This window comes from Lampetra fluviatilis, chromosome 3 (assembly GCF_964198595.1).
Source record: "Lampetra fluviatilis chromosome 3, kcLamFluv1.1, whole genome shotgun sequence".
In the NCBI taxonomy this organism is placed as follows: Eukaryota; Metazoa; Chordata; class Hyperoartia; order Petromyzontiformes; family Petromyzontidae; genus Lampetra; species Lampetra fluviatilis.
In genome coordinates this window covers 15,794,188-15,807,070 of record NC_136277.1, presented here as the reverse complement: position 1 = coordinate 15,807,070, position 12,883 = coordinate 15,794,188, and the positions used below count along the sequence as shown (strand labels likewise).

At 54.5% G+C, this 12,883-nt stretch overlaps 1 protein-coding gene across 1 annotated transcript in view; it reads right to left on the bottom strand.

Moving 5' to 3' along the window:
- The window catches only part of LOC144953299 (multiple PDZ domain protein-like), a 66,490-nt gene extending 57,195 nt beyond the window's left edge, over positions 1–9,295 (bottom strand). The window contains 4 exon segments of the mRNA XM_078883872.1: positions 601–756; positions 3,260–3,510; positions 5,207–5,256; positions 9,224–9,295. Coding sequence (XP_078739998.1) covers positions 601–756; positions 3,260–3,510; positions 5,207–5,222 — 423 coding nt within the window. The 5' untranslated portion in view covers positions 5,223–5,256; positions 9,224–9,295.
- Between the last annotated feature and the right edge of the window lie 3,588 nt (positions 9,296–12,883).

Genomic DNA, 12,883 nt, shown 5'->3' with positions numbered 1-12,883 from the left:
AGACCCAGCGACCCATAGAGATCCAAAGAGACACACAGAGATGCATAGAGTCGCATAGAGATACATGGAAACCTAGAGACACATAGAGACTCACAGAGATACAAAGAGACCCAGAGAGACTGACAGAGATACATAGAGCCCCTTAAAGATAGAGACCCATAGGGACTCACAGAGATACATAGAGACCCACAGAAACACACAGAGATGTATAGAGTCGCATAGAGATACATGGAAACCCTGAGAGACACACAGAGACCCATAGAGACTCACAGAGATACAAAGAGACCCATAGAGACTCACAGAGATACAAAGAGACCCATAGAGACTCACAGAGATACATAGAGACCCACAGAGATCCACAGAGATACAAAGAGACCCATAGAGACTCACAGAGACACACAGAGACCCATAGAGACTCACAGAGATACAAAGAGACCCATAGAGACTCACAGAGATACAAAGAGACCCATAGAGACTCACAGAGATACATAGAGACCCACAGAGACCCACAGAGACCCCTATCTGTCTCTGAGTCGATGAGCGGACACGGCTCATCACTCGCACGCACGGACGCCCGGACGGACGCACCGCGACCCTCACCTGCGCCATCTCTTGCACCAGCAGCCCGAAGCCGGACGGCTCGCCGCACACCAGCGCCGAGGTGAGCACCGGCGAGCGGGAGCACGGCACGGCCGTCGCCGACAGCCCCAGCTGCTCCGCCACGCCGAACTCCACCTCGCCGGGCAGCTGTGTCGCCTGCGGCGCCGCGGTGGAGAGATGTTAACCACCTCGCCTGGTGTACAGGAGGTCGTGGGTTCAGTCCTGACCCTGATGCCTGCTGCTGTATATTTGGAGTCTGCGTGTCTCTCTCTCTCCTCGTGGTGAGATATTAACTACCTCGCCTGGTATACAGGAGGTCGTGGGTTCACTCCTGACCCTGACGCCTGCTGCTGTATATTTGGAGTTTGAGTCTCTCTCTCTCTCTCTCCTCGTGGTGAGATGTTAACTACCTCGCCTGGTATACAAGAGGTCGTGGGTTCAGTCCTGACCCTGACGCCTGCTGCTGTGTATTTAGAGTTTGCGTGTCTCTCTCTCTCCCTGTGGTGAGATGTTAACCACCTCGCCTGGTGTACAGGAGGTCATGGGTTCAATCCTGACCCTGACGCCTGCTGCTGTATATCTGGAGTTTGCGTGTCTCTCTTTCTCTCCTCGTGGTGAGATGTTAACTACCTCGCCTGGTGTACAGGAGGTCGTGGGTTCAATTAGTAAGGTTTATCGCGAAACAAAACACATGCCAATGCGTTACTGGTACATCGCACCGGTGTGTTAGAGAGTAAACCCACAACAAGATGTTGTGGCTTTACTCTCTAACACACCTGTGTTGGAGTCCGGAATCGAACCCAGACCCTTGTCGCTGCGAGGCTGTGTGTGTGCCGAGTGGGTACCGCTGTGGAATTCTGCGTGGGTCTCAACTCTGTAGGATGCAATTAATCTCTCTTATCGCTGCTGCTGCTGCGGCTGCATTCCGAGCGCAAGCCAAACAGAGCAACGGGTAACCTCACGGCTGAGCCCTTTAAACCCCATTACTGCCTTGAAAGGGAAACGGGAGAGCGTGTGGCCGTTACGTGATCCTCGCTGCATTGGCGAGGTGCAGAGACAAAGATGGGCCTCGTGTATCCTGAACGGACTGTCAGGGCAAGCGCTATTAAGGCCGGAACGGCACACGAAGGGGTTGGGCGGCAAGCGGCACGCCCGGCCGCCTTTGTCTCCCCGAGTGGCGATGTTTACGACACGCCGCACCAGGTACTCAATAGAGGCTGAGTGGACCTAGAGGAGGAGGCCCAGGATCGGTGCAGATAATCGTCGCTGGCATTGGTGGGTCGCCGGGTTTGTAGGGCGCTACCCGTTGCACTACCGCTCCCCACTGCCTACGCGCACACCACTACCACTCCACACCTGTGCCAGGCCAGGTGCACTTTGAATGCCGCGTGAAGTGTCGAAGGCCCGGCCGACAGGACTGAGATAACTGGCAGATGCACCCAGTTATGCCCTCCCCTCTACTGTGCCACACGCACACACGTACCCAACACGTACCCAACACGTACCCAACACCTCCCATCTGCTAACCAGCCCTCACCCCGGCGCCTTTTCTGTTTGCGTCTTGTGCATTAAAAACATGAACACGTGTCCGAGGACACGCCCGTGCTATCCGCAGCGCTTCTGCCAGCCGGGACCACAGCCCGTCGCGACCGCCACGTACACACACACACACGTGGGCCTCCAGACACCCACGGTCTGGACAGATGAACATTCCTAGAATGCCACGGCAGAAGAGTTGGGGGGGGGTGGGGAGCCTGGGCGGGGCCGGTGGGTGGGTGGGGGTGGCACAGAGTCAGCGGCGGCCTGCAAAACGGTGGGAATTAATCTGGCAGGAGGGGAGCGATGATTTGCCGCGGTGCGTCATCCCGAGGGGAATGTGCCCATGACGACGCCAGCCACCCGAATCGTCGTCCCGTGCCCTGCCCCTGCCCTCCGTGCCGAACGGCGGACGCGGCACTCGCACGGTCCACGCACCGCACGGGCATCTGCGAAACAGAGCTTTGTAGCTCTTCGGATTTCTCAAGAAAAAAACAACGACTCTGTACGCTAATCGGAGGTCCGCGCGAAGGACTGCAACACTAAGCGCAACAAGCGGGCACGAAAGAAACGAGTTTGTCAATTCATACTCTTTGGTTCATTCGGTAAAGTCACGTGGGTAGAAAACTAAATAATAGATCACGACATTTCGATCGTAACAATAAGCAACCGTCTTCAGGTGAGAAACAGAAACAAGCCGCTGTGACAGGGCATTATATTGACCCTCCCCCCCTCGGATCATTATAATGCCCCGTCACGATTGATTGTTGTTGCGATCCAAACGCCGAGATCTATTATTTTGTTTTCTACCCACGTGACTTTACCGAAAGAACCAAAGAGTATGCATTCCTGCAGTCACGAAAGCTTCAAATCAAGTTTGTCAATCTAGACGACGATGATTTGAAAGTGCACCGTAGTTCCCAGTGGCTTCCGAATATCGGGAGAGAGCGGTCCAGACGGCCGCAGGAGCAGCAGCATCTGAAAGCGCCGCGCGACGACGACGATGAACCGTCTTCGTTTCGACGGCCGAGCCGAAAGCCACCGCCGTGGCCGTCGCCGCGAGGATGCACGCGCCGCGATGGATGTCCATTTCCGATTCCAACTTGGCGTTTGCCGACCTCACCTTGTCACGCAGGTGCCGGACGGAGCTCTGCAGGCGCAGGATCTGCTGGAAGAGGGGGCTTTCCAGGGTGGCCCGCAGGGCGCCGAGCCGCCGCTCGCACACGTCCATCGCGTCGCCGTCCCCGCTGCCGCCGCCGCCGTCGTCGTCGTCGGCGGCACCGCCACCGCCGCTGGCGTCGCCGTTGCCGGCGCTCAGCTCGCGCAGCCGCGCCTGCAGCCGCTCCACGGCAGCCACGGCGCCCTGCAGGTCCGCTGGGTGCCACCAAGCGAGAGACCGCCGGCGAGGGTTCAAGTACCCAGAGAGGTGACTGGCGAGGGTTCAAGCACCCAGATAGATCACCGGCGAGGGTTCAAGCACCCAGAGAGATCGCTGGTGAGGGTTCAAGCACCCAGATAGATCACCGGCGAGGGTTCAAGCACCCAGATAGATCACTGGCGAGGGTTCAAGTCACCAGAGAGATCACTGGTGAGGGTTCAAGTACCCAGGGAGATCACTGGCGAGGGTTCAAGCACCCAGATAGATCACTGGCGAGGGTTCAAGTCACCAGGGAGATCACTGGCGAGGGTTCAAGTACCCAGAGAGATCACTGGCGAGGGTTCAAGTACCCAGAAAGATCACTGGTGAGGGTTCAAGTACCCAGAGAGACCACTGGTGAGGGTTCAAGTACCCAGAGAGACCGCCGGTGAGGGTTCAAGTACCCAGAGAGATCACTGGCGAGGGTTCAAGTACCCAGAGAGATCACTGGTGAGGGTTCAAGTACCCAGAGAGATCACTGGTGAGGGATCAAGTACCCAGAAAGATCACTGGCGAGGGATCAAGTACCCAGAGAGATCACTGGTGAGGGTTCAAGTAACCAGGGAAATCGCTGGCGAGGGTTCAAGTACCCAGAGAGATCGCCGGCGAGGGTTCAAGTACCCAGAGAGGTCACTGGCGAGGGTTCAAGTACCCAGAGAGATCACTGGCGAGGGTTCAAGTACCCAGAGAGATCACCGGCGAGGGTTCAAGTACCCAGAGAGATCGCTGGCGAGGGTTCAAGTACCCAGAGAGATCACCGGCGAGGGTTCAAGTACCCAGAGAGATCGCTGGCGAGGGTTCAAGTACCCAGAGAGATCACTGGCGAGGGTTCAAGTACCCAGATAGATCACCGGCGAGGGTTCAAGTACCCAGAGAGATCACTGGCGAGGGTTCAAGTACCCAGAGAGATCACTGGCGAGGGTTCAAGTACCCAGAGAGATCGCTGGCGAGGGTTCAAGTACCCAGAGAGATCACCGGCGAGGGTTCAAGTACCCAGAGAGATCGCTGGCGAGGGTTCAAGTACCCAGAGAGATCACCGGCGAGGGTTCAAGTACCCAGAGAGATCGCTGGCGAGGGTTCAAGTACCCAGAGAGATCACTGGCGAGGGTTCAAGTACCCAGATAGATCACCGGCGAGGGTTCAAGTACCCAGAGAGATCACTGGCGAGGGTTCAAGTACCCAGAGAGATCACTGGCGAGGGTTCAAGTACCCAGAGAGATCGCTGGCGAGGGTTCAAGCACCCAGAGAGATCACTGGCGAGGATTCAAGTACCCAGAGAGATCACCGGCGAGGGTTCAAGTACCCAGAGAGATCACTGGCGAGGGTTCAAGTACCCAGAGAGATCACTGGCGAGGGTTCAAGTACCCAGAGAGATCACCGGCGAGGGTTCAAGTACCCAGAGAGATCACCGGCGAGGGTTCAAGTACCCAGAGAGATTGCTGGCGAGGGTTCAAGTACCCAGAGAGATCAACAGACCACCACCCCACCACCACCTCACCACCACCCCACCACCACCTCACCACCACCTCACCACCACCACCCCACCACCACCCCACCACCACCCCACCACCACCCCACCACCACCTCACCACCACCTCACCACCACCAGACAACAACGATCGGAAAAGCGACGCTCGTCAACATTTTATGCACCTGGATTTTCCGGCATTCCTCCGGCGGTGCGTTTGATGCGCGGTTGCGATCTGTTGAAGCAAAGAAGAGACAGAGAGGGGGGGGGGGAGGTCAAACCTGCGACTACCTCGTGACATTGTCTATCAAGGTATATACTTACTTTTTAAATATCTTAACACCACCTGCGTAAAAAAACCCAAAAAACACATTCTTATTTTTTCATCAATATTGAGTCGTGTTTTCTTTTTTTTACAGAATTCGAACAACAAAAAACGGCTCTTCCTTGTTATTTGAGGTTGCCCCTGGTCACGGAGGTTCCTTGACCATACTTCACCGCGGCTGGTCAGTGCGGGTTTAGTGAGTGAGGGTGGAGGGGGGAGAGAGAGGGGGGCCCGGAGTCCCGGAGTCGGTTCAGATACCACTCGCCGCTGACGTGAGCCGTGGTTGGGAATGGAACCACGACCGCCGGTTCCGTGGCCAAGAGCTATGCACTGGAGCTCTTTTTCAGAAGCGACCTGGCCAGGAATGACAGCCCAACGAAGTGGCTTATCATCGCGTGGAAATTTATAGCAGTAAAATAATGGAAATGATCTCAATGCGTCGATTCACGCAGAGAGCCATAGGCTTGCAGAGAGACCCATAGACTCCCACAGAAACACATAGACTCACACAGAGACACAGAGACTTACACAGAGACCCGTAGATTAGTGTAGATTCACAGACAGATCCAGACTCACACAGAGACCCATAGACTCACGGAGAGACACGAAAACTCACAGAGACCCACAGACTCACACAGACACCCGTAGACTCACAGAGCACCCATAGATTAGCACAGAGCGCCATAGACTTAGAGACCCATAAAATCACACAGAGACCCGTAGACTCACACAGAGACCCGTAGACTCACACAGAGACCCATAGACTCGCACAGACACCCATAGACTCGCACAAAAACTCACAGACTAACACAGAGACCCGTAGACTCGCACAGAGACCCACAGACTCACACAAAGACTCACAGACTCACACAGAGACCCGTAGACTCGCACAGAGACCCACAGACTCACACAGACACCCATAGACTCACACAGAGACCCATAGACTCACACAGAGACCCACAGACTCACACAGACACCCATAGACTCACACAGAGACCCATAGACTCGCACAGAGACCCACAGACTCACACAGACACCCATAGACTCGCACAGAGACCCACAGACTCACACAGACACCCATAGACTCGCACAGAGACCCACAGACTCACACAGACACCCATAGACTCGCACAGAGACCCACAGACTCACACAGACACCCATAGACTCGCACAGAGACCCACAGACTCGCGCAGAGCGCCCATAGACTCGCACAGAGACCCACAGACTCACGCAGAGCGCCCATAGACTCGCACAGAGCACCCATAGACTCGCACAGAGCACCCATAGACTCGTGTAGATTCACAGAAAGACCCAAAGACTCACCAAGGAAAGGAACGTGCGGAGGAGAGTGGGGGAGGTCTCCGCCCAGGAGCGGGAATCCACAGGGGTGGCGACAGCAGCTCGAGCAATGAGGTTTCGCTTCGGATGGGGGCGGGGCGCGGGGGGGAGGAAACCGGAGGAAAATGCGCAACAGCCGCTCACAGATGGATTCAAGAATCCAGCGTGGCACGAGGCCCGCGCCAGCAGCTCGTGACGGCGGCCAAGGATGGCATTGGGGGGGGGGGGGCAGCGGTGAGACTCCACGTGGCTCATTATTTATTGAAATGACCCCTGTAACTCAATCGGTTGTTGCGCCGCACCGCACTATGCTCCAAGGTGCGCTTCCCGCGTTCGTCAACCCGGTGCCCAGCGTGGTGAAGTATGGTCAGATAATTCCTGTGAACCGCCTGGTGTGTAAGGAGGGGGTGGGGGCTGGGGGTGGGGCCTTCATCCAGCAGTGGATTGAGCGGGAATCAAACTCGGGTCGCCGGGTTCGTAGTGCAGTGCGCTAACCACTGCACCACCGCTCTCCCCAAAGATCCCCCGTATAGCCTCAACAGACTGTAGGGGCAAGTGTTGTTAGCGAGCACCTATGAAGGCCGGCACGGCACCCTAGAGGGTGGGTGGCCAGCACCACGCCCGGCCGCCTTTGTCTCCCTGGTGGCGATGTTTACTGCACACCGCACCGAGTACTAATTTGAGGCTGAGTCGACCTAGGGCAGGAGGCCCAGGACCGGTTCAGATAATCGTCACCACGTGTTAGCCGCGAGCGGGAATCGAACTCGGCTCGCCGGGTTCGTAATGCAGTGCGCTAAGCGAAGCACCACCACTCTCCCGACAACCACAATCATCATTATGATCACCACCACTACCGTCATCATCACCACCATCATCATCTTAACCGCAACAGCAGCCAGCAAATAAGCAACCACTTGTGGATTAATCAATGAATGGCGACGCCTATGACAACAAGTCTATTGACAACAAACAACGACATCACCACAACCACCATCACCACCATCAACCCCAACATCAGCAGCACCATCAAAGACAAAGATGCCCCGTATAGCCTCAACAGACTCCTGGGGCAAGTGGTGTTAGCGGGCAGCACCTACGGGTAGCCAGAACCACGCCCGGCCGCCTTTGTCTCCCTGGTGGCGATGTTCACACACACCGCACCAGGTACTCATTTGAGGCTGAGTCGACTTAGGGGAGGCCCAGGACCTGTTCAGATAATCGTCACTGGGTGTTGGTGGCCGTGAGCGGGAATTGAACTCGGGGCGACAGGTTTGTAGCGCAGCGTAGCGCTAACCGCTGCACCACCGCTCCCCAGCACCATCACCACAACCACCACCAGCGTCATCAGCAGCAACATAATCACCATCACCCCCATAATAATCACCATCGTCATCATCAATCACCACGACTACCATCACTACCACCACCATCACCACCTATCATCATAATCACAACAACCACCACCACCCATCATCACTACCATCATCACCACCCATCATCACCATCACTAGCACAATCACTACTACCACCATCACCCCCACCATCACTATCCCATCATCACCATCACCCCCCACCATCACTATCCCATTATCACCATCACTACCACAATCACTAATCCATCATCACCACCATCACCATCACTACCACAATCACTAATACCACTATCACCACCCATCATCATCATCACACCCACCATCACCACCCATCATAATCACAACAACCACCACCACCCATCATCACTACCATCATCACCACCCATCATCACCATCACTACCACAACCACCATCACTAACCCATCATCACCATCACTGCCACGATCACTACTACCAACACCACCACCACCCCCCACCATCACCACCCATCATCACCATCACTACCACAATCACTACTACCACCATCACCAACCCATCACCACCATCACCCCCCATCACCACCAACCCATCATCACCACCCATCATCACCATCACTACTACCACCATCACCAACCCATCATCACCACCCATCACCACCATCACCCCCCATCACCACCACCATCACCCCCATCATCACCATCACTGCCACAATCACTACTACCAACACCACCACGATCCCTACTACCAACACCACCACCACCACAACCACCACCACCGGCTGTAGTAGCAGCAGCAGCCGCCGCAGCGAGTCGCGGTCACCCGCGCCCCGCCGAGGCCTGCCCGGCCTGCCTCAGCCAGCCGCTGCTGCTAACAACGCAAGCCCCGCCATACCTCCCCCCTGCCCTGCCCGCTGCTGTTGCTGCTGCTGCTGCTCGATGTTGTTGTCGTCGTTGTTGTCGTTGCTGTTGTTGTCGTCGTCGTTGTCGTTGTTTGTGGATGGTGGTGGGTCAGCGATGGCGGTCGTCGTCGTCATGACGACGACTCGGCCGCGAAGTTTATTTTTTAACTTCTTCGCGCTCCGCGATGACCGCTTAAGGTTCCGCCGCCCGCCCGCCGCTGTTTGTTAGTTAGTTTGTTGTCGTTGTTGTTGTTTGTTTGTTTGTTTTCTTAAAGAACGAGGTACAAACCTGGCCGACGATGACTGATCCGAGGGCTGCCGCTGCTCCGATCGGTCCCGTTAGAGTGGTGAGGGTGGGTGGGGGCAGCAAACATCACGTGACCCAGCCGGGTCAACCGCGGGGCGGGGCCACTCGGGGGAAGCGGGGGGGGTGGAGGCTGGGGGAGCGGTGGTAGCCCACACCACGTGACCCAGCCGGGTCAATCGAGGGGCGGGGCCACCCGGGGAAGCGGGGGGGGTGGAGGCTGGGGGAGCGGTGGTAGTCCACACCACGTGACCCAGCCGGGTCAACCGAGGGGCGGGGCCACCCGGGGGGAAGCGGGGAGGGGGTGGAGGCTGGGGGAGCGGTGGTAGTCCACACCACGTGACCCAGCCGGGTCAACCGAGGGGCGGGGCCACCCGGGGGTAACGGGGGGGAGGAGGTTGGGGTAGCGGTGGTAGTCCACACCACGTGACCCAGCCGGGTCAACCGAGGGGCGGGGCCACCCGGGGGTAACGGGGGGGAGGAGGTTGGGGTAGCGGTGGTAGTCCACACCACGTGACCCAGCCGGGTCAACCGAGGGGCGGGGCCACTCGGGGGAAGCGGGGGGGGGGGGGGTAGCGGTGGTAGTCCACACCACGTGACCCAGCCGGGTCAACCGAGGGGCGGGGCCACCCGGGGGTAACGGGGGGGAGGAGGTTGGGGTAGCGGTGGTAGTCCACACCACGTGACCCAGCCGGGTCAACCGAGGGGCGGGGCCACCCGGGGGAAGTGGGGGAGGGGGGATGAGGCTGGGGGAGCGGTGGCGCAGTGGTTAGCGCTGCCGAACACACAAAGTAAAAAACCAGGTACGTGCGGTCAGGGGAGGCAGGGGAGGCAGAGCCTCACCTGCCATACTCCAATGAAAATAGTTGTTACTAAAAGTAAAAAAAAAGAAATAACGAAATAAAATAAATATTAAAATTTTCCCACTGATCTGTGTTATGTCATTTTTGTACGATTCCAATCATTTTTATCGTCAAAATCGCCAAATTTGCGGAGTTCCGCTGCAAATATAGGGAGAGACGAGAGGTGAGGCAGCGACGAGCTCTGCCTCCCCTCTGATTGCGCAACCCCTCAGTAACTGGATGGAGCGCGGGCAATAAGCGCGTGCCTGTTACTATCTCAGTGTGTCACCAATGTGATGTTTGTAGACCCCTTCATTTCATGTCCTCGCCTTCCATACTCCAGGTTACTTATTTCACGTATGTGTATGTCAAGACCGTAGCCATGGAGTCAACATTGGGGGGGACCAAATCTCCCCCCCCCCCCCCAGAAAAAAAAAATCTAAATTTTAAAACGAATTTCCTGCCTAAAATATTAAAAAATTCCCTAACACAAAGGATGGACTTTTTTTTATTTTTAACAATAATGTCTCATAGTGTATTGTATGACATTGCTCTGTTTTTTTATATTGTATTGTTTCATTGTATGTAATGGCAGAGATTACAACCATAACCACAATCATCTTCTTGGTTCTTTCGGTAAAGTCACGTAGAATGGAAATAATACAATAATAAAATAAAACATAATAAGATAATTCTCACGACGTTTCGGCCACAACGCAAGCAGCCGTCCTCAGGTGAAGACCAGGTCTGTCGGGGAGACAGCGTCTGAATGAAACAGCACCATGCTTGGAGCGTATATTTAAGCTGGGTTGGAAGGGGGGGAAGGGCGCCTTGACAAAATAATTTGCATATCAAGAGGAATTTAGCATATTTATGTGTCCCCCCCAATATATATTATAAATACGGCCTTGGTGTAATGTAGTGGGCCAATAACCAGAGGGGAGAACTTCTGTGAGGCAACACGATATTTATTGAACTGCTCTGAACACAGGGGGTCCCTAACACTAAGGGGTAACGGCCCCTTTCACCCGATACCTGCCGCCAACTATGGCTGCAGGGTGTTGGTGGTACATGTTGTTTATGTCGTTATTGTAAAAATTCCGTCACAGTTCCTATGATCACTGTTACATTGCTTTCATGGCTTTATTTTGGTGATTTCGAAACGTTTTTTGGTTTGGCCATGTTTGTTTGTTGTAGTACGGAGTTAGACTGATGGCCTTAATCTAAGTTGTCTTGTGGTTGTTGTTGTTGTTGTTTGACTTGCATCCCACTGGGATGTTTGCACACAGCGTTGGTGTACGGTGCTTTTTCTGCAATATTTTGCTGTCTTTTCTAAGATTTTCTGTTTGCACTCAGTCACATAGTCACTTTAAGATGTATTTTTGTTCATGTTTTTGTTTTTTGTTTGTTGCGGTTGCACCCGATTCAAGGGCCGAATGGCTCACAGGGCTATACCTCTTCTTGGTTCTTTCGGTAAAGTCACGTAGAAGGGAAATAATTAAATGATAAAAATAAAACATAATAAAATACAATTCTCACGACGTTTCGGCCACAACGCAAGAAGCCGTCCTCAGGTGAAGAACAGGTCTGTCGAAAAGACAGCGTCTAAATGAAATTTAGGGCTACACCTAATCAATGAACTTGAACACTGGGGCCACTCTAGCTCTGAGCCCTCCACTCAGCTCCGGCCTTTAGAAGGACAGTGGAGCTTGGGGTCCAGGGTCCTAGCTTCAGCTCCGTCTTCGGGGGCCGTCCATAAATGACGTCACGCACCTAGGGGGGAAGGGGGGGTCAGACATTTGTGACGATGTGTGACGAGGGAGGGGGGGTTTGATAAATGTGACTTCACATCAAAATGCGCAACTTTTAATAAATATAGACAATTCTAGATTTGAAGCTTTCGTGACTGCAAGGAATCATCTTCTTAGGTTTTTTCGGTAAAGTCACGTAGAAAGTAAAATAAAATAAAAACAAAAATCACGACGTTTCGGAGGCAACACAAGTCTCCGTCATCAGGTGGGACCGTCACAGCCAGATTAGCTGTATCAAGTGAGGCAATGATTCAAGATGTAATCCCTTAAAAGCGAGTTGAGGGGGGAGGGAGAGGGAGGGGGGAGCTCATCAGACTATGGTAGCCAATGAAAGGAACGTATCGGGAGGGAGGGGGGGCGAGGCCAAAAGGGTGGGCGATGGACGTGGAAGCGCTTGTGCGCAAGCGGCCAATTACTGCACACGCCAACACAATGGAGCGATTGTGCGCAAGCGGCCAGCCACTGCACCCGCCAACACAATGGGCAGAGAGGAGGAGGGGAGGTCTAATACAAAAGAACGAAAATGATGATGGGTACAAACTTAGGGGGAGCTCATCAGACTATGGTAGCCAATGAATGGAACGTATCGGGAGGGAGGGGGGGGCGGGGGGGGGCGAGGCCAAAAGGGTGGGCGACGGACGTGGAAGCGCTTGTGCGCAAGCGGCCAATTACTGCACACGCCAACACAATGGAGAGAGAGGGGGAGGGGGGGTCTGATACACATGATAGACAAAAGAACGAAAATGCCCATGTTTATACCAATGCTGGCTGAACAATGAAGAGAGTACTGTTAAAATAACTGGGGATGTTAACACTCGGTAAAGTACAGTAAAATAGTGCCTGTCAGATAAGATGGTCCAAAAAATTTGTGATTAAGTCTTTTTTTTTGCGTGGTTGATAACATCTTTCCAATGATTACTAAGTTTGTACCCATCATCACGGTTGAAATTATATCTGTGTTTGTATATTTGTATGGCTTCGTGTACAAACCT